Source organism: Lissotriton vulgaris, chromosome 1_1 (assembly GCF_964263255.1).
Source record: "Lissotriton vulgaris chromosome 1_1, aLisVul1.2, whole genome shotgun sequence".
Taxonomy (NCBI): Eukaryota; Metazoa; Chordata; class Amphibia; order Caudata; family Salamandridae; genus Lissotriton; species Lissotriton vulgaris.
The window spans coordinates 1,590,033,488-1,590,056,613 of NC_141685.1; the positions used below are offsets into that span (position 1 = coordinate 1,590,033,488).

At 43.1% G+C, this 23,126-nt stretch overlaps 1 protein-coding gene across 1 annotated transcript in view; it reads left to right on the forward strand.

Moving 5' to 3' along the window:
- The window catches only part of CFAP54 (cilia and flagella associated protein 54), a 2,285,874-nt gene that overhangs the window by 2,251,602 nt on the left and 11,146 nt on the right, over positions 1–23,126 (forward strand). The window contains exon 70 of the mRNA XM_086918163.1: positions 14,836–14,955. Coding sequence (XP_086774289.1) covers positions 14,836–14,955 — 120 coding nt within the window. The remainder of the gene's footprint in view (positions 1–14,835; positions 14,956–23,126) is intronic.

The window sequence follows — 23,126 nt, forward strand, 5'->3', positions numbered from 1 at the left end:
TCTGCGACTCCGCAGAAACTGTTATAAACGCTGTGATTACTTTCACGAGGCCAAGATCTTGAGGATTAAACTATTGGAAAGAGGTTATCCCAATAAACTACTGAAGAACTCCATGAAACGTGCATGGTACAATGACCGTGATGCTCTGATGCAAACTAAGACCAAAAGTAATCAGACTCCATTAGTGTGTGTTACCACTTTTGGAACACACAGTCAACAACTGAAAAAGATTGTTACTAAAAATTGGCCTCTTCTGCACGAATTACCTGAACTCAGAGAAAAACCAATGTTCTCGTTTAAACGTGGGCGAAACCTCAGAGACCACTTAGTTCATGCCTATGATAAACAGGATACCAACACTGTTGACAACATGAAGCAGCTATCCCCACTCCTTGGCCACTATAGATGTAACAACTGTAGGGCCTGCACAACAACTAAAAACATTAAAACCTTTGTGATTAACGGACGTGAATTTACCATCAGACACTTTTCTAACTGCCGAACGAGTAATGTCATCTACTGTATACAATGCCCATGTGGTCAAGTATACATAGGGAAAACCACTCAAATGATTAAGCAGCGAATCCTGCAACATCAATCTCGGATTCGCTGTAAAGTGGATAATGCTCCACTAGTGGAACACTATTCCCTGGCAAAACATTCAGAAAAAGATATGACATGGTGGGTGATCGATGTGGTCAAACCCACAATCAGACAAAAAAACTGTGACAAAAGTCTGATCATTCATGAAAACCGTTGGATCGAAATGGCCAACAGTGTCAAAAACGGACTCAATTCATGCACCGAATGGCACACTCTGGCCTGCTTAACCTAATCTGCCTCATTAACTTTGTTCCAACCACATATGTACACATCTTAGTATGTCTGCTAGTACCATAGCAATAATGTATGCACTTTGCTTGAATGTCAATATATCTCGATTCCAAATATTAACACTGGCTAGATTGTGAACACCACTTGAATGTTAATATATCTTGATTTCAAATATTAGAACTGACTAGAATGTGAGCACATAAAAAGTGACAGATTCAATTGCTATTGGTCAAAATGTTTCATAAGACTGTTTTAGTTTACTAGCATGGGATTACCTGGAATTAACTGTAGAACAATTCACTGTTAAACTCGGTTTCACAGCTTTGCCTGTTTGAATATTGTCACTTGTAGATAACATTGTATATATCTCTAGGAATACCGTTTGACAAACACTTGTAATGTGAACACAACTCTATAAATATTCTCAGCAAAACCGTTTGCCACTCCGACTTTAGGTCATCTTGTTTCACAATTAGCATCCAAAACATAATCCTGAAGCGTTTTGTCTGGAACACTTAATTAACTGCTTCATTTTCAAAAGATTTTAAATCGCGCCGACAACATGCTAAGATGGCCACCGCGATTAGCTACAAACACTAAGCCTTCTATACGTTCACAAAACATCGCGAGACTACGCGAGGGCTGATTAGTGTAGGAATGGTATTTAAAGAGCGTGTAACTGCAACACTGTTACATCGCCCTGATCGTACTCTTTTGATGTTTCATTGCGGATTAACTCCAAGTAAGTGTACCGGCAGTCAGAATCTTGCACATGCGCGTTTGCTATATGTTTAGAACGCCGATTCATGACACCAGCATTTTAACTCACGGACTGTGAGTTCCTTTCTTTAAAGTCCGTTGGATGTGAGTTAGCTTTAACGCTAGCTTAATTGTTGAATAATTCACAAGAACTTTTCGTCTAAATAATAAACTAGGGTTTCTCATGACTGCGAGCACCTTTCTTTAAAGTTCTTTGAATTCGAGTTGGCTTTAACGCATGCCTAATTGTGGAATAATTTACCAGAACTTTCCGTTTAAACAATAGACTAAGGTTTTTTTTTAAAAACTTGGTAAGCCACAAGGCCTCATACCGTGGTTTACCACATTTTGGTTAAATGTTTTAACACTGTATGTGAATTAATACCTATAGCATCAGCCTAGACTGACACTTGATGTATATTGCACTGCAATGCCCTTAATAAACGCTGTAATTTTAAATTATGTCCTCACAAACACCAATTTAATGTTCTAGATGATTCACTGTAGCACCTCTTTTGATTTATGCGCCTCTACTTGTTATCACATAAAGCTACATTATTTCTTTTTTCATTCAGCTCATATTCTGTGATAGCTGATCTTCAATCTATAGTGGACTATCTGTCATATTCCATCTACTACTGCGCCTAAATTGTGGCAAGGTAAATGTTCCAACCTTTAAACACATAAATAAAACATTTGTTTTTACACCTAAGAGGAATTATAGTGATACCTTGTTCCTTGTAGTGTAACCTCGGCACCTCGGACTCATCTCTGTGCCCAACCCCAGTGCAATTATTTACAAGCACCGGTGCCATCAAGATTCTTTTAACTGACACCGTCTGTATTGCTAAAAGTAAGTGCAAGCCGCAATTTGTTGTCCAGCAATTAACACGTGACGTAGACTCAGCCCACTAGGTTTAATTTCTTTTGTCTATTTATAAACTTCTCAAAGTCAATTGTTTCATTCCCCCATGAATTCCTTTAGTCGCCACACCGACCAATTTTATTTTTGATGAAATGTCAAATGACAGCAATATACTGCTAATTTGTTTAGTGTAAATATTAAATGTAAATATTCTCAGCTTTGTCATAACCATTGTATGTCATTAACCAGGTACTTAATTCAACTGTACATATTGTAATTCATTGTTGTTTTTTTACAGAGGGTCATCAATTGTATATACCACTTTGTAGTCCTGATGATGGTCTTAAGAATAAACATAATAAGACCGAAACGTCGACCTGTTCAGTCCAATTCTGCCTAGTTTGCCCCGAAGTCATCTTTTGATTTTCTTCTGACTTTGGGTTATAACCAATCAACCACTGTGACGCAGCAGTCTGGACTTTAATTTGGATATGTCCAAGGAAAAGTAACCAAGGCCTTGAATATCCTTATTGTATATCCATGTATGCACCCTGTGTTTTATGATTATTCATTGTTTTTGTACAGATATTTTGCCTTGAAGTTTAATAACAACTTTCAGACAATAAACCCTGGTTCCTTGTTTTATTGAGCATTCATGCTCTATCGTGATGTTAGTGTGGTAACATACTATGCTTATTGTAATTGAATATAACAGCCACGGATTGAATTCTTGCTTAGGTACTGTGATTAAATAACAAGTCCTAAAGGTGCTGTAAAGATCTTAAAAAACAAAATCCCTTGCTGGCCATTTTTTCTACAAACCCTGCCCAAGCCCGCAAGGGTATATTGGGTTGCTCACCCTTTTGTATATTGTTTCGTAAGTCGGCAATTGTTACAATTTCCACGTGCTCATGTGTTGATAACATACGTTCTAAATCTGGCTAGCACAATATATATATACAGTTATGTCATCCGAAAAGTGGTGACATGGGTTATCTAGCTGATAGGTGGATCCGGATATTAGGTATGGCTACAGATATTACTGACATTGATTTGGCTTTGGATAATTTAAACAATTCTATTAATTCTACTAATGTAAAATTGCAACAGTTTTGTACTATATGTATGCTATACTGAACTCCTGAGAAAAATAGTAAATGGCAACAATTATCACAGGAATTTGGTCGAGGTGGGGTGGATAAAACATGATATCCTAAGTGTGGCCAAAGGGCAGCTGATTTCTTCATATGTTTGATACTTGTCCTGAGCTATCAGATTTCTGGGTGAATGTTATGCAATATCTAGGCCAACGCTTTGGATATAATATATAATTTACTGCTAAAGAAGTTTGTAGAGATGAAGGTCCACTCAGGAAGGTAGTAATTCAAGATGCTTTATTCATGAAGATAACAAGTAGTAAGTTACAGGACATCATGTAGTTATGTTGTAGATCAGAGCCCCACCAGGAGCGGCCTCAGCTGCTTAGCCCATGACCAACTGTTACTCTGCCTCTCACAGTCCCAACATTCCGAGGCATCATCAGACTCCAACATTCTAATGGGTCTGAGCACAGACACTGGCAGAGCAGGGAAGGTAAAACACCTTATAATAAATATGCTGGATACTACATACATCCCCTTTCCTTCTAACGGAAGAACAATGTAAAATACGATAAAGAGATAGAGGGAGAAATCAAAGAACAGAAGTCAAGAACAGAACAACGGAGTGACAGAGAACGTCGAGAAAAGTGTGAAAAAGGCAGAGCGAAAAGTCAGGAAGGAGAATACGGAAAAGGAGCAAAGAGCAAGAATATACAAGTGGGAAAGACCCCAAACACTCCGACAATGATACGAATACAGAAACACAGGAGTACCGAAAAGGAGAGAGAGCAGAGATAGGCGAAACAAAACAGAGAGAGAATAAGAACGAAAAGGTAAGACGCATACTCACCAATAAAGGGTAGGAAGGAGAAGGAAGCAGAGGAGAAAGAGAAGTAAACAACCAGAGAACCGACAGACATGAACAAACCAAGGATGAAAATTGGTAAGACATCACGAGGAAAAATTGGACATCATGGAAACAGAGAAGAAGAAAAGAAGTGCAATATTACAACTGATCCTCTCTCGATTTCCAAAAACACAATTCAATCAATAAAGAGATTAACATAGCTTTGTGAATACAGCAACAAAACTTAATGTAGAAAGACAATTACAGCCAATGGGACTAAGACCCATGACCGTCCTCTACTCCTGTGCAAGAGTGTGAGGAAATTGTGCGACTGTAGGAGAAGTGTGGCTCAATGGTTAGAGCGGCAGACCCTGATGCAGAGGTCTAGCCCGGGACCAGGGTTCAATTCCCCACCTCGGTGGGTCTTGGGCTCAAAATTCCACAGACCTGATAATTCTCGCCTCGGTGCCTATTCTAATCATGGAGTCCCACTCTGCAACTCTGGGCAACAGCTTGCTTAATCTCCACAATGGCCCCCACAACGCTAAGGATGCCTGGCCTCCACTTTGGGGGTGCCCAGGAGTGGATGCCTCACAGGGAAAGCCAGGATGGGTTCCACAGCGGTATTCGTACAAGCGACTTGAGACCCTTGCGGGTGAGTAGTGCGCTATACAAGTATCAATTTACATGATGTATAAGCCAGTGAAAGGAAAACCCCCGCGTAGAGGTACAGTGCACATCGGGAATTGGGTCGAAAACCCTAAAAAAAGGCACCCTGTGTGAGGGTAGCAATTGCATGTAAATGGGGCTGAAACCCATGAGACGGTCCCCAGTGTAAGGGAGAAAACCGTGAGCGGCCTAACCCATACCCATCCCTATGTAGGGAATCGTATGTTAGGATATAAGGTATTTGATAATCTTGCTATTAAGATACTTCTCTCTATTGTCTTAGTTGTGGCTCGTCTTTGTACAGCGAGACAGTAGATTACGCCTAATTCACCTACTTTATTTCAATCGATGACTCCTGTGAAAGATATTTATGAAAGAGAGCGTGCATTAGCTAACACTAGAACTATTCGGTCAATGAAAAAATGTGAATGTATATTGAAATAGTTTGAATGAACTAGGATTTTTTGGGGAGATAGCTTATATATATAGCTATTTTTTTCTTTATCTATACGATGAGTATATGTACAGGTATCAGGCGCGTAACACCCATTGGGTTCAGCGGGCTTCAGCCCCCCCCCCCCCCGTCGTGTACGGCAGCCCGGGATGAGGCAGATCCCGGGCACACACAGAGCCGCACCCGAATGTTTCACAGGTCTTTAAAAGACCATTTGAATGTTAATTAGACCTTGCAGTTGTTTCACCCCTTCTAAGAGCCCCTGCAGCTCCACTCTGCCTACTGATTTAAAGTTCAGCCCCCCCCCCCGAAATTTTTTCTTAGCCCCCCCGAAATTTGGCTCTAGTTACGCCTCTGACAGGTATTTATGTTTATTCATGTGCTAATTATGAATATTCCTCATCAAAATATTTAGTATTGCTTTTACCTTTATGACGAGATCTGAACCCTCTGTTAAAACAATAAAAATATATATTTAAAAAAAATATATTTTGGACCTGTAAATTATGCCACCTTGACACTGGTAAGCTGCGCATACCTCACGTTGGTCGAATACTTTACTCTCTTTCAGCTGCAGAGGATCGACGCGCTCTGCCTCCCCCGTCAGCCCTAGACTCAAATTGTCTTTATTCGGTTTTCCATTGTTTTTGAAATACCATAAAAGTTCATAAAAATAGATCAATTTCATCGTCATTTTTTAAAACCCAGTAAAAGCATACAAATTCGCAATTTGAATTCCAAATATTAAAAACTGATTTTGCCAGTATTCACATTGACATTAGACAATTTAAAAAACCGTATAAACCGCAAAGTGTCAGTTGTGCCTGAATAACTTGTAACTTCTCCAACTTAGTCTAGGGCCTATGTTATCATCTTTGAAATCCATTTATCAGAGATTAGAGCGATGTCTAATACAAAATTTAAGAAAGTAAACTATGGATTTTGTCATGGGTTCAGTTTCCAAAAACTGTAAGGCCAAAAAGGCTGAACGACACTGACGCATCCTCAAAACCTTCAAGAGTGGCACTATCCACCGCCTGCGTGGTGGGACATAGAATTTACAAAAAAAGAGTACATGAATAGTGGATTGTGAAGAAATAGAATCACAAGGACAGGGGGTAAGATTTGTAGACCAGACGTTTTGGGAAGGAAAGGAAATCATACGATGGAACACATTAAACCTAAAACGGGTCAACAAAAATTTGCCATACTGATTTAGATTGTACTGTAGGTATGGCTGAATGGTAGGAACAAGTTGCATTAGCAGGCATTGCTGTACAGAAGGTTTCCCTATCTCATTTAACAGACGCATTTGGGACAAATGCGACAAACAGGCTGTTTTTAAATCTTTTTTTGAGAGGTCCAATACTGATGGAGGATCAAAGAAAAATCTTGCAAGTCCAATGTCAGTTAGGAATGACTTGACATAAACCAGCCACCTGATCTTCCCCATATTGTCGAGCTTCATGCATTCTTGGACAATTGATCTTGTAAGGTGACGTTGTTCAGTCGCCCAAATCCTCTGCCACAACATAACTGGTTGGATTTTAATGATGTCCGATATATAGTCCATACCAAGTTCAAGATGACAACCGTATGTTGTGGTGCTTTTTGGGACTGCCAACAAAAACCTTAGGAATGAATTTCCGATTTTCTGGAGCTGGTCTACATTCGCCCCACCCCAGATCCCTGCTCCCTAGATCGCAATGCTAAGACATTTTGCATTATATATTTTGAGCATTTCAGTCGGGGGTCTCTTGCCCAACCGAAGTGCAAAGGCCTTCAATGCAGCAACAGCCCTTAAAAAAGCCAATTTACGTGAGTTGACGGCTTCCCTCCATTTAAAATCCTGATCAATTAAAATCCCTAAATAGGGATATGTTTCCGTTCGTTCAAGGGGGGATTTGTCCACATAAATTCTCTTGGGTTTTTTCCGTTTTATGCCAGCATGCATCACGTAGGTCTTTTTTATGTTTACTCTAAGATTCAAGCTGCCCATGAACGAGCAGTACTTATTCAGAACCCGTTGAAGCTGGACTGGGGTTCTGGCAAGGATCACCGCGTCGTCGGCGTATAGTAAGGCTGGTATCTGCCGACGACCGACTGCTGGGAGATCTTCTGCACCCTCTAACATAGCAACCGCTAGCCCATTGGTGTACAGGGTAAATAGGAAAGGGGCCAGCACACACCCTTGTCTGACCCCCTTCTCTACCACAAAGCTATCAGTTAGTTGACCTCCAATCCCATATCTTACTCTTCCCGTGGCCCCTGAATAAAGTTCACGGAGAAAATTGACTATTGGGGGTCAATTCCCATTTGCAGCATGATTGTCCACAACCTTGAGTGGACAACGTAGTCGAATGCTGCTGTTAAATCCACATACACCATATGTAGAGAAGTGCCCTTCGCCTCCACATACTTTCCGGCCAGTAAGGTCAAGTTTAGGGCCTGATCCACCATACTCAACCCCGCCCTGAACCCGTATTGCAGATCAGAGATTACTTCTTGATCATTCATCCACTCCTGGAGACGGTCAAGAAGAATGCGCCCAGCCACCTTCCCGAGCGAATCCAGGAGTGAGATGGGTCGGTAACAGGCGGGACTGTTCCTGTCTCCCTTTTTGAAGATGGGGACTAATATCAAGGAACGACCAGGAATCGATCAAGCCAACCTCTTTAGCCGCGTTCAGTACGTTGGTGAGTAGCGGGGACCACAAGTCAAAGTTATGTTTAAAGAGGTCCACAGGGACCGAATCCGGTCCTGGTGCCTTTCCGGGTTTAGCAGTTTTTATTGCCTTCTACCTCGTTTAATTTGAAGTGAAGGGCTAGTGGATATTGCACTTGAGTCAGAGGTTCTGCATGTTCTAGTTCAGGGGCTTCTTTCTCGCTAAAAACCTTAGAGAAGTGTTGCACCCATTCTCCTGCGTCGATAGCGACGTCTAGAGATGGTACATCTACTTTATCTGCTAAAAAAGGAGACTTCACTATCTGCCAAAAGGCTGAGCTGTCCTTTAGGGCGCTGCTTCTCTGGAGTTGACCCATAAGTTGGATTGTAGTTCCTTTTTCCTAGTTCGTAGTGCGAGTGCATAAGCCTTCCTTAGTCTTATGATCTCCTCTCTGTCTCTCTCTACTTTAGCTAGGGCCTTTTTTAAGTTAGTGTATGCTTTCGTGCATTCTGTACTAAACCATCCCTTTCTAGTGCTCTTATTTTGTTTGCAATCCCTGGTTAGTTCTTTTCTAATGATTTCGACGATGTCACTGTAACTGGCCAAGACCTCAATTGAGGTTGTAGAAGGATCTAGACATCTTTCCATCGCATTTCTACTTGATTTTACTATTTTAGTAGTTATGGCTTCCTGATCTAATTTTCCCCATTTTAGTGTAAAACCGTTTACCCTGGCCAATGTCAGTGCCTGTTGATCTAACAAGTTTAACTGCACAATATCTCCTCTGTTCTGTGTTTTGGGTTCATGGAGAGCCAGGCTAATGGGGGAATGGTCGCTAAGTGCGTTGTTGATAACTTCAAATGTCTTAATGCATGAAGCTTTATTAGTAGACACTAAAACATAGTCAATCAGGCTTTTGAGGCCCCTGCCGTGAAAAGTTGGCATAAATTCAGCTACAGGTGTTTTTAATTTATTGGCGAACCCCATGTCTAATTCGACCATTGTCATCTGCATTTTATTGCCCTCAGGTGTATGTGTGAAGTGGGTTAAACAGTTTTCATCTGCGTCAATGATCCCACAGTTGGGGGTATTGCTCTTATTGCATAAGTGCAGGTTAAAATCTCCACCCCAGACTACAGTGTGAGATTCCTTTACATACTTTATTACAAGATCCTGCACCAGGTGGGAAATCTCACTTATCACCCGGGTTAACTCAAATAAAGTCAAGTTATTGTAGAAATTGATAATCGTGTAGACCTCTTGTCTATTTCTTCGGAAAGTGATAAGCTGGTAGTTCTGCTCAAGCTTTAAGGAAATTATTTCATAACAGGGCCCGAGATTTGAGACATATGTTACTAGCCCACCCTTGCTCCTACCTGCATTGGATCTTATAGCTGCGGAAAAGTATGTTTTATAGCCCAGGAGGTGAATTGGATCATTAAGCCAGGTTTCCTGAAGGCAAATTAAGTTACTTGAATTTGCCAAGTGAAGGAAGCTGTTTTCAGAATGTTTGGAGGCTAAACCCGCCACATTCCAGAACAGTAACCTTACTTGAGAGTTCGGACTTGTGGCAATTAATACCCTGTGTTGATCCTGCGGGCTGCTCTGGGTGCTGTTTTCTCCGAGATAGCTTGGCTGTGCTTCGCTTCCCGGTTTTAAGGTATTTTCCAGCGCCTCGGAGTTATTTTTTGTGGGAAAAATAGTACCGCTGGGATCCTCGGAAGGGGCAAGGAGCTTGTGCGTTGGATCTGCCATGTTTAAATGAATAAAGGAATTATTTAATCTGATTGGTCTTTGTGCTGATGTACAGCGTGCCTCATACGGACAGTTGCTTGTGGAGCTTTCTATTGATTGTATAACTACATCTCCACTATTTATTGGGCTGATCATATCGTGCTGCCTTTGTAGTGATGGTCAGTCGATCATCTCTAGGCAGCTGTAGCTATTGAAAGTTTGTATTCCGCCCCAGGGTTCCCTTTGTGATTGTACTCTCCTGTCATTTCCTTTCCAATCAGACCAATCCCTACTTCCATGCCCCAAACCTCCTTGATTCCAACCCCTTTGCCAGTTATCTGACTGATGCCAGGACCAGTTTGGGCCTTCAGGGTAGTGACATATCGGCGGATAGAAGAAGGATAAACATTTGGTGTTTATACCACCATTCTTGTCCGCGGTGACCCAAGAGCAGATGTGATCCACTGCACGGGAGTTTTCAAAGTTAACTATGACACAGTCACCTGGGATTCTTTTTTGTTGGTGTCCTATCCATGAAACCCTACGTGCTGTAATGATCCTGCTAACATGATTTTGCGGCATTGGTCTATTAACGTTCCGCCAATGCCGAACTTTGTTTTGTAGGGACCAAGTTGGTTCATCTGTGTCATGACTCAGCTCGGGCACCCCAGTCAAAATAACTACGAACGAGCTTGCTTCAGGGGGGAGGTTTATGGGCTGAGTCCACCCTCTCTTTGTCCGTTCTCCCTGCGGGTTGTGTCTCTGCAGATGTTCATGATGTGCAGCATTTATTGGGAACGTCTTCGGAAGAATGTGTATTGAGGGTGGATTTTTCTGTGAATCTGGAACTTTCTTGGGCAGCTCCTGGGGGGACTCAGTTTTTGGAGTTGCGGGACCCTTAGTTGGATTTTTGGCCATTTCTCCTGTCTTAGCGGTAGGAGTGTTACTAGTAGTAGTGATGTTTTTGGAGGGTTGTCCTGACGTGATATTGGCAGTTTTCTTTTTTTCTCCCCCCGTGTTTACCAGCCCTAGACTCTTTGTATTAGTTGGATTTTTCAGAGTAGCGGTTAGTGCTGCTATTTGCTTCTCTATAGCTGCAAGGCTCCTTTGGATAGGCTGTAACTGGAGTTTTATTAGTTCAGCTATCCGAGCCATCAGATGCTGATCTGTCTCGCATGTTTTGCAGCCATCATCCAAATCGGGGCCTAGATCTTAATCGTGAACGTTATTATCGTTCACGCTGAGATCCACAACAATGGGATGGAGATTACTTACACTATTATCTGCTTTGGATTCATTAGTAATATTATTTTTCTGCCTTTGCTCTTTTGTTTTATTTCCTGCCCTCTGATTCTTAGGCCGTGATGTTTGTTGTAACTTGCTTGTTTTTGAGGCTATAGTGTCTTTCTGTTTTTTTTACTTGTACTTTTTTGTTTCGGAATCGCTCCCTCCCTTATCCCCCTTTGTTCGTTCTGGTCAGGGTCCGGCTGAGGGGGACTAGAAAAAATGTCGGGCGTTTTTTCAAGCGCCTGAGTCAATTGCGAGTCCAGCAGTGATAGGGACGCAGACAGATCAACCAGATTTGGGATACCATGGATATCAGCTCGTATTTCCGGAGCAACTACCTTCTCCCGATGACTCAGGGGCGTTTGCGCTAATATCAGGGATCCCAACGAGGAGCTTCTTGCTTGTGCCCGAACGTGTGATACTCGACGATCTAGTAATGTTATGCCCTCATCAATAGCTTGGTTGGCTTTGGTGATAAATTGGTCAATTGGACCAACGGTTTTGGCCATATTTTGGAGCGTTTTGCTTCTGCTGCCTCTCGGCGACATTTATTGTGGGGCAAGGTGGTCTAGCAGTAATAGTAAGACAGGAAATAAGCAGTTTTAGTCTCAAGTATGTTATGTTAGCAGGTCTAAACAAGGTGGATATAATATCAATATACAGACCAGCATAGGGGAAGTACGTTGTACGAAACGTTAGAGGGGGAGCCCAGTCCAGTCTTGTCCGGTCTGTGACGGGATAGGACGGGCCCGCCCTTGGCCCGGGCTTCGCCCGGCGTCCCGCGAGACGGTGCTGGTGTTGCTTTTAAGCGCCTCCTGGCGCTTGCGGATGACGCGGCTCACCGCTAGGGCTTCTGGGTGTTGTGGTCCACCCCTCGCCGGTCTCCGCTCGGCGGCCCCGCTCAAGATGGACAGAGAGCAGCAGGGCAGCGGGAGGCAGGCGTGCAGGTCCGCGGGAGGCACAGAAGGTCAGTGAAAGAATTGTAGCTTTGGCATTGTTAGGCAACAACAAGGGCAAAGGAGTTCTAGACTCATTCACATTCACTACGGGTGAGTTTTTTATAACGCTGCTATCTCCTGTCAGCACGATTGTAGCTACGTCCGGCCATTGACAGTTTGAGTCTGAGCGACCAAGCTATCTTAGAAACTCCGGTAGCAATTTAATACTACTCACGATAATTGTTAAGATTGATGCACATGTACCGTCACAATTTGGCAAACATTAGTCACGTTTTGAAAGGGATATTGATGAATGCGTGTTTGTGTTGCTGCCCCTGGGGATAGCTATATTCACCACCCAAAATGCACAACTTCGCTACCTTGGCACGCATGGCAGTAAGTAAGTGCCATCCTCGGTACACAAATAACCAGTAGGCAGGTCTTGGCGCATTTCTGCAACCGTAAATGGCATCCGCAACTGAATCTGAATGAAGTATGATTGTGTATATATCCTTGATTACCTCGATAAGCACACTATTTCAAATTTGATTCCAACCTTGGGGATCTGTTCACCCCTATATGTACATGCTGGTGACAAGTCGTTGGAAAAGGCTTACTAAGCTCACGCTTGTGGAAGTGTGTTACCACAGCTCCTGGTAGAACAACACTGACCTCTATGCTATAGTTCTGCCATCTAACCTTTTTACCTAACAAGTTGAGAATGAATGCTCATGCACCCTCACTTTGGCACTTTTTTGTCTGATTAGTCTCATTAATTACCTGTTAACCTGCCGCAAAAGAGCACTATCTGACAGGTTCCTTTCGCTTGCTATAACTCTCCATTGTTTGTCTCTATTTGTATCCCTCCCCTTAGGTCTCCTACCCCAGTATAATTCTACCAGGGATTACTCTACTGTGCCTGGTCATCAGACTCAAATTTGAGAACCAGACCAAGGGTAGTGCACCACTCACTGTTTTTATTATATTGGTCCTGATGAAGTGCCACCAGACCCGTTAGGGGCTAAGCAGGCACGCAACATGTTGACCCACTACACCACTTCAGCCCTGTAGGAACTTTACACCCTTATAGGGGCTCTCTCATATTTTAATTAAGCCTGAGCTACCACAGGAATACAACATATGACAGTAGGACAGTTCTAGACTTATTTTATCTCATTAACCCAGTGCATTATGCCGCCCTCACACCTGCACGCACCCTATGGGTTCATCAAAAAATCTCTGCCAGAGAGCCCCATTTACGGGTGCCCATCGGGCATTGCAGCGCCGGCCTGACAAGGAGCATGGCCCAGTATTGAAGCATAGTTATGAGAAACAAGGGTACCCCATTAGTCAAACCTGGGGTGAAAGTATTGTTAAAGAAAAACAATGGTTTTGGGTGGCCTAAGAAGGTCCTAGTAAGGAAAGGTATAATTTTGGTAAATGAATTAATCTTGGGAGACGGTTTTGTAAGGTAAGGTAACAAACATTTAAAAGACTTTATTAATGTTTTCACAATTATGTTTTCTCGTTTTTCAGGTGCTCACACATGTGACAAGGTGCTTATAGTGACTAAGTGAGATATTAAAAAACTATATACAAAGTGTCACAAGCAAGGGTATTCCCCCCAAAATATATACAATAGGGTAGGGGAGTTTCCTTGCAAGGGTCGACGGCGTTTCGATCTAAAATGACTTTAGATCATCATCAGGACGTGAGCTTTCTTTGCACGAGGTGATAGATTAATTATCTGACTCAGCGATCAACTTGTTGATACTGTGATGTCTTGGTCCAACTGTCAATAATGGTCCAATTACTCGTATTTCTGAGGTAGGTGTACTGAATAGGAGCGGGTTAATTTTCCGGTATTAGTTGATGTCCCACGTTCCGGCGGGAATAGATCTCCGCGGTCCACGGTTAAACTACCTCTGCATCACTGCTACGGCGTCTGGAAGCGCCCCTACCCTATTGTATATATTTTTTGGGGAATACCCTTGCTTGTGACACTTTGTATATAGTTTTTTAATATCTCACTTAGTCACTATAAGCACCTTGTCACATGTGTGAGCACCTGAAAAACGAGAAAACATAATTGTGAAAACATTAATAAAGTCTTTTATATGTTTGTTACCTTACCTTACAAAACCGTCTCCCAAGATTAATTCATTTACCAAAATTATACCTTTCCTTACTAGGACCTTCTTAGGCCACCCAAAACCATTGTTTTTCTTTAACAGTATTGAAGCATGACATCTTTCAGGTTGTGTGAGGGCATCACGAAGAAAGACCCCCCTTCCCTTCTCACTAGGAACTGCACACCCCTTTGATGCACATTTCGCCCTGGAGCTCGTGGGCAGGACCTGCTTAAAAACAGCTCCTGGTCCCCCTTGTTTCTAAGACTTTTCTTAGTTGGTTCACATGGTTTCGTCTGTGCTGCATTTCTTTTGTAGTTTTTTCATTTTTGGCTCTTGAACACAACTTTGTCTTTTTTGCAATTATCTCATTCATTTCCTTGTTTGTTTGTTTTTTGGGCACCACGTTCTGCACTTGCAGATCAGACTAATGTTGCCTTGTTTTTCTGCACTCCCTGTTGTTTCATGATGGGCTTGGAATGCTACTTTGCTTTCCTTGCTTGTGCTTGAACATGTGGGTATACAAATTCACTGTAATTTTCATGGATTTGCAGGTGCCAGATGATACCTTGATGGTCCACGATGAGTCCTCTGACTTAAGAACAGAGTCTTACCTCAGCTCTGCTTTCACAGATACTCCTACTGCTTCTGAGCAATTTAAGAGCCAGTACGAGGTAAGTTAAATCGAACTTTTTGTTACAAAGACATACATTGTTTTTTTTATTTTTTTAGGTTAAGTGGACAATTAGGTTTTTAAAATAGCTCTCCTGAAATCCTTTCATCTCTTGTGGGCTTGCAAGTGTCTTGCAATTGCGCAACCTACTGGAAGCCTTTGAATCTGTAAGGTCTTTTCAGGCCCTGCAATGGTGATTTATATTCCCCACTCTGCTAGTCACACCCAGCAAGTGCTCCACCTCTGCTCTACCTATCGTCAGTACACTGTACTGAGAGCATGGGTCCATCCACTATTTGCAAGCATGTCTAACTTGGCGACAGTTAACAAACACGTATAGCTTTCCATTTCAACCAGCAGCCAGTCAGCCCCGTAGCCAGTCCGGGCCTGGAAGAGTTTCACCGCAACAGGAGACATGGTAATCAATCTCAAGTCACTTCGTAGAGAACAAAGAAATACATGATACGGATATATACATATTTTGTTTTAATTGTTGGGGATTGGATAAACACCTAGTATCACTATGTTCGCTCTAATAAAGAACCACATAATAAAATCAGAAATTTAAAAACAAAAAGTGATTCAAAACCGCCCTAATGTATTTATACTGTCCATAATAGACAAACTTCCCCCACAATCTCTTTTTAAGTTATCTTAACCTTTTCTATTAGGCACAATTTGTGCTTTTTTCTTTAATGCTCCGCACATGCACTTTTTTGCACAGATACATCCGATAATTACAATAGCATTCTGCTAAACAAAGACAAAAGGACCGGTTAATGGGGTATACTCTAAGGGGCTTAAGTTAAAGACCGGACACTAGACAACAATAATTGGGATTTATCCCTTAATTGCCTCTAAACAATACAAACTGTCTAGGAGGAATTAGTAAGTTGAGTATATACATAAAAATTGTAAGAAAGAAAGAGTATTTAGATGCCAATTTTGCACAGCAATTTTCGCTCAGTAAATTTGCACAATCGGGTAATTCTAATCAGATGAAATTCATATATATAACCATGTGGACGGGCTGTTTTTAACACATATTTATTGGTTTTATATACTGCTATTTATGGATATGTGCATATTTATGTATCTATGTATATCTATTCCTTTATTTACGTATTATACATGATCAAGACCATTTTATATATATTGTAACGGTCTCATTCGGTTGCCTCAAAGATGAATTTTAACAACATGAACGGCGAAAAGGCATTGACACAAATACCCAGTAAATCAATCATGGTCCTTGTCTTTGGGAATTTTCCTGATACAAACTGCAAATGGTAAAATATAAATTACAAATGTTAAAATGTTGAAATTTGGAATGTGATATGGATGTTAAAACGTATTGTAATGTACCTTTAACATACTGGATAACACTGAGCACATTATGCACATGACATCACGTGGTACACTATTACCCAATGAAAAAAGATGTCTTAATAAATGAAAAAATGTAACCTTTAAAAAAGAATGCCATAGGTAGCCCCGCGTCATGTGATCAAGTCCCCAAGGAGGGATGAAACGCGTTATGGCTGCCAACTCTGTTTGTGTCCTGTAAATAAACAGAACAGTATTTAAAAGAATCCTGGGGTTCGTGTTCTTCATATCCATCTCGAGAAAAGCGGAGACGAAGAGTACTCTTCGATATATATATATATATACGCCGGTTGAGGAATCTGCCTGAAAATTTCCTCAAATTTGACTCGCGGCGCTCCGGTCCTTCCCTGAAAGTTTGGCGGGGTTTGTCAAGCGGGGGCCGAGAAAAAAGGGGTGTCCCAAAACGTGTTTTCCCCATGTTAATTTCCATAGGGCGGTCGACCTCACTTTTAGCCCGAACGGCTGAATGGATTTCCACGAAACTTGGCAAAATTGTAGGGACTGGTATCCCGATGTGCCTTTGCTATGTCTCAAGATATGCGCTCCAGTGGATTTTGAGTAATTTAAGTTCTAAAAAATATATATATATCTATAAGCCCGCCCCGGTATGCGCACCGGGGCACTAACTAGCGCCGTACGCGAGTTCGCGCGCGGAAAGCTGATTGGCTCTCAGGTGTCTTTCAACATTCCAAACAGTCCGGAGCGGCCGCCATTTAGTGTCTCGGTAGGATCGAGACACAAGAGGTGGCAAAAACAAAGGGGGAAATGACCATAAGGGGGCAGAGTAGACCCCCCCTGACTCCCTAGGTTTGATGTGGGGGCTATAAAAGGACCCAGCGGGACAAACAATAAATTTTTTTTTTTGATTTGCGTGGGGGGAGCGCCCGGTACGCGCACCGGGGAGCGGAACGGGGAGCGTACCATGGGGAAAAAAAGAATGACAGAGTTTTTAAAAAATGTAGCCTTTTTTTATAAATTGGAGGTAGTTCTAAAAAGAACTGTTTTTTTTCTTCTTTTTGTTGTTTTATATTTTTTTATGTTTTTTTGAACATTTTGTACTTTTTTTGGCTTTTATGAACTATTTTATATTTCTTTTGTTATTTTTATGGGGAGAAACAAAAAACAGGGAATTGTAAACGGCTCAACTGGAGCAAAAAAAAAATCAGCATTTTTTTTTTGGGGCAATTGTGGTTGTCTCCAGCACGGTTGATGAGCTTTATGCTTTGCTCACCATAGGTGATGGTCTTACCACAAAATATACAAGAGATCTTCTATTCCCCAAACTGTGGTTGTATGTTTGGGACCATCTCCCTTGTCTCTGGTCCCGATGGAGTGGGTTGCTTTCGTTTGGAGGTGCTGGGTGAAGATTGGGGAGGGTTGCTGGCCAGTTCTCTCACCTCTGCCGCAGCATAGTTGTTGGGATGCTTGCACTGCATGTGCCGAATCATGGTGTTATTGCCAAATGAGTATTTTTTATTAGGGTTCCCCCTTGAAAGTTCAATGCCACAGATTTGGCAAGTCACCTTTGGCGCATTCACTTTCTTCTTGCCCTCTGGGATGGAAAAAAACTCCCATACAATGTGCTGCTTTGGCCTATATGGGGTATTGTCTTCTGGTAGGAATGTCCTACTCCCCTCCTCCTCCTCCTCCTCTTCTTCTTCTTCATCTCCACCACTGTGGTGTTGTGGTGGTCCTCTTGGTGGTGGTGGTGGTGGTGCAGATGCTCCAGCTGCTGCTGCTACTGTAGCCATTTTAAAGTACAAAATATTAGTCACAGATCTCCAAATAGGTCTTCCTCAGTCAAAGGACAAAGTCAGAATAAGGAAAAAAGGTGGGGGCTTTCAACATTTGGAAAAAAAACTGTTCTGAACCAATGAAAAGTGTTATTTTCAGGTCCCATGACCTGGGCTTTCATCATTTGGAAACCAAAACTGTTCTGCACCAATAAAAAGTGTTATTTTCAGGTCACATGACCTGACGCGCTTATGCTACGCGCCCCGGGGCGCGTCACGTAAGCGCGTCGGATGCTTACGTTGCGCGATCGTATTCGCTCGAGTGCTTCCGGGTGCGCATACGCCGTGCGTATCACGCGGACGCGGCTACGCGATACGTCACGATGATGTTTTCGTTCGCGGCAATAGCGCTAACGGGACGCTCACCGGTGCGCGCCCCGGGGCGCGACGGGAAACTGCGCTTTCCGGTGCGCTCACCGGGGCGCGCACCGGGAGCGCTCCAGGGCAAAAAAATACATAAATAAAATAGTATTATATAAATATACAATATAGGATTCATTATAAAAAGTATTACATTTCATAGGTTTGAGGCCCTACATATAGTTAGAATTAGCATTTGAAAAACCTATGAAATTCACAAAAAAAAACATAGGTTTCACACCAGTTATAGTTAGGAATTAGTATTTAAAAAACCTATTCAATTCACTGAAAATACCATAGGTTTCACACCAGTTATAGTTAGCTGGAAATTTTACTGACATAAAACCATTGAAATTCCAACGTTATAGTTAGTTGGACTCACTATAACAAGCGCGCCTGCAATGCACTGCTGATGACGTCACATATTACATCACTCATGACATCGTCAGTGACATCACTCATATATCCTCCAGAGGAGACGATTCTGATATGGCTTCATCGGGGGAAAGTACCGCCAGAAGATCATGACGGATCTGTAGATAACCAAACGGATCAGTAGATAACGAAAAGCCTCAGTAGGGGCTACTTTGTTTGTACTTTGTAGCTCTGTGAATGGAATTACCCCCTTAGTTGTACATTTATCTCCCACTGTGGAGATCCCTATCAGATACCTCCTATCCAAACCTTGTCTTTGAGCCATCGTGCCCAAGAGTTCTGATTCCCATAGGGGGGTAGCACATGTGAGTCATCTCTCCCACCCTAGTTTCTGTAGCGTAAAATGCCAGAGGGCGACCGTAAGGTCCCTCCAAGGATAAGTGGTGTGCACTAGCACACAGTGATAACCCCAGGCTTGAGGACCACATGGTCAATACGATAGGCAGGTTCGTCCCTGGGATGGTGGACCCAGTGGGTTGATTGTTGTCAATTGGGCTGCTGCCTAGTACGTTTTCATAACAGGAAGGGCAATTCTCCCTTCATACCAACCCCGGTCAACTTTGACAAAGCTATATGAGGGGAACCTTCATCCCAGAGCAGAGTCCTCAGATCACTATTGACTGTTTTGAAAGAAATAACTGGTATTGGGAAAGGGAAGTTCTGTAGGATGTAGAGGAAGCGGGGCAGAGCCAACATCTTAAACAGCACCGCCCTTCCCAATAAAGAGAGTGGGAGGGATCTCCAGTGTGGAACATGACTTTTGAGACTTATCAGGAGACCCATAAGATTTTTAGCAGTAAATACCTTGGGGTCAGTGGTCACGTGGATAGCAAGGTATTGAAAACTCTCTGTGGCCACTCGAACCTCGCTGCCAGGAGGAAAGTGGGGTGCCAGACCATGAAGAATAAACATCACAGATTTGGACTATTTAATTAGGTACCTAGAATATTCCCCAAAGATCAAAAAGATACTCATTAGCCTGGGGACAGTGAACCTAGGAGAGGCAATGTACGGGAGAATGTCATCAGCATACAATGATATTCTATCCTTCCATTCCTCCATCCAGCAAATGCCACAAATCAAGGGGTCCTCTCTGACCCAAGCTGCAAGCGGCTTGAGATTCAAGGCAAAGACCAGGGTAGAAAGGGGGCAGCATTACCCATTCCTCTGTGGAGGCGAAAAACCCTTGAGACTATGACATTAACTACCACTCACGCCATTGGTTGGGAGTATAGCAGTCATAGCCAGGAAAGGAATATTAGGCCGAAACCCATATATGGCCATTTAACTGTATCGAAGGCCATGCACGAATCAAGTGACAGTATCATTGCTTCTTCTTTGATTCTGTGCGCTCGCCCCAAGACTCCATGGAGTGGTCATATATGCAATGTCATGCTGCGGCCAGGTTTCAACCCTGATTGATCAAGATAGAACAGTTTCGTCATCAATGGAGTCAAACGGAGTCCAAGGGTTTTAGCTAGTATTTTCGTCTCTGCACTGAAGAGGGATATGGACCTGCAGGTTGCACACTGATGCAGAGGCCTGCCTTCTTTATGAATTACCACCACTGAGGCCAGTCGCTGTTCCTCCGGAAGTGTGCCTACTTGTCTGCTCTCTTCGAACATTTTCAAGACATGAGGTACAACTGTCCCTGCTGTAACTTTGTACAGTTCTACTGGCATTCTTTTGGGTCCCTCAGCCTTACCCGGCTGTAGCGACCGTATGGCTAATGTAAACTCATCCTCCACGAGATCGCTTTCCAAAAGTGTTGCCTCATCCAGAGATAAGGTCGGGAGTGTCCTGTTGGCTAAAAAAGTCAAGGAGCCTTGCTTCGATGTCAATACATCAGAGGAGTATATTTGTGAGTAGGAGGGAGCACATGAGTCAGCGATATCTTGTGTGTCTTTCAGACGCTGTCCGTCCAGAGACTCCAATTCCGCCACCCATCTGTTAGTCAGATCTCGCCTCTCTAGCCAGGCGAGCAGTTTCCCTGATTGATCTCCCAGTTAATAGATCTTGTGCTGGGTGGCTTTTTGCTTATTCCTAGCCGCATCTCTCACTAAGTCCCTATACTCCTGCTGTTTCAGTCACAGGCGTTGTTGTGTGTCTGCTGATGCATTTTTTACCACTTGTGTTTTCAACAATAGAATTTCTTGTTCGAGCTTCTCCACTGTTGCATTTTGTCCCTCTTGTGTTCAACCATAAGGGACAGGGTCTGTCCCCTGCCCACCACCTAGAAGGCTTCCCAGAGTGTTAGGGAAGCGGTAACAAAGTTTACGTTTTCTTGGAAGTAATGGATAGTGTGTTTTTGAAGCCCTCTCGTATGGCTGGAAGTTTTAAAAACCATGGATTTATTGAAAATGTATCCCTTACCCTTGGGTTACTTCCACAATATCTTGCCCACATGGGGGCGTGGTCCGATATTCCTCTTGCTAAATGTTTCACCTCTCTAAATTTTATACGAGGGAAAGCAGTTGAAATGAGGAGGTCAACACGAGACCTGATACCATGGGCCCCTGAGTGAAAGGTGAAGTGCTGTGCAGACTGATTAAGTGTCCTCCAGACCCCGCACCAGTAGAGAGTTCGCTAATTGGGTGGTGAAGGGGAATGCCTGTCTGCCGGAGTGTCGGACCATATTATCGTCCAGTGTCATGTTGAAATCTTCCACCATTAGGACCTCCTCATCTGGCATTTGGAGCAGGAGCACTCCAGAATCCGGTAGTGTAACAGAGCGAAGACCAAGGGGCACATATCCTGATATTATATGAATCTGTTCCTCTTCCCAAACACCTATTACTGTGGCGAACCTGCCTTGTCTGTCTACCCATGTCTTTTGACTCATGATTGGAAAGCTCTTCTTAAGGAAGATACCCACCCCACGGAAGATATAGGTATAACCTGCTTGGACTGTCATTTTGTATTGATCGAGTGCCTTGCATGTGTTTTCCAGGAGGTGTGTCTCCTGCAATAAGACAATGTCTGGGGAATGTCATTTAATATACTGTGACACTATCTCCCTTGTAATTTTATCAACAAGTCCATTCACATTCCATGACAAAATACGAAGCTCAGGGAGCTTTGTGTCTGTTACCATTGTCATCTACCTATATGTGAGTCTTATTCCTCCCACCACAGCCCTACCCCTAGATTACCAACACTGTTATTTTGTGCCTTTTGTTGACCTGTCAACCTATATTTATACAGAGACCTGATGGTTCTACCCAAAGACATAAACAGCCATGTAACGAGATAACATTCCCCGAAAAAAAAGGTATGTAAAAACTTTCAGGACGAAAAGAAGCACCCCACTCCCTCCTCTCTTCCCTGCATGACGGACGTAGAACTGCCCACCCCCACAACTTAGAAGAGTGCCTGTCGCCCCAACCCAATCCCTAAGTTTATTATAATGAATAGCACCCATTGAAACAATAGTTAAGAGTCGGACCTTAGTAGATCCTGCTGGTCCGCCATGAAGCTCCAAGACTCCCCACGTGCCCACAGGCCAACCTGCAAGTCTCAGTGTCCCTTGAAGACCTGTTACTATGTTCCTTCTGGCGGGAAGTGAAGTTCCCAGGGATCATTACATCCTGCCAAGTCTTTATGCCTTTGCTCTGCTTCTTCGCCCTGTGCCAGGGGGTTTCTTTCAGTTCATGGACCTTGTATTCCCTTGATCCTCCCACGGTTCTCACGCCGCAGTCCACCTCTCATGCCAATGACTCCCATGCCTCCTCTGGGGTGGTAAAGAACCAGGTTTTGCCCTCTGTTTCGATGCGTGATATATCGCCTGGAAGAGCATTGTGTGTTTCTCTTCCTTTTCTTGCAACACCTTCTTGACATCAAGAAAACTGTGTCTTTGACGCTGTACCTTTAGCGTGAAATCTTTGAAGAAGGTTACATATGCGTTTTCATATACGACCGGTGGAGCTATTCCTGCCATTTGGAGGATGGTATTGTGGTCTCTATAGTGAAAGAGCTGTGCGAGCAGTAGTCGAGGTGTGGCCCCCGGACAAGGGTGACCCCCCCAGCACTCTGTGCGCTCACTCACCAGAGAAGAATTTGGAAAGACCGCAGGGTTGGAGATACTTCAGGACAAGGTCCTCCACAAACAAATCTGCTGTAGGTCCCTCCCCGCGTTCTGGGACCCCCAAGATGCGAACATTGTTGCACCAGGATCTTCCTTCATAGTCCTCAAGTCATT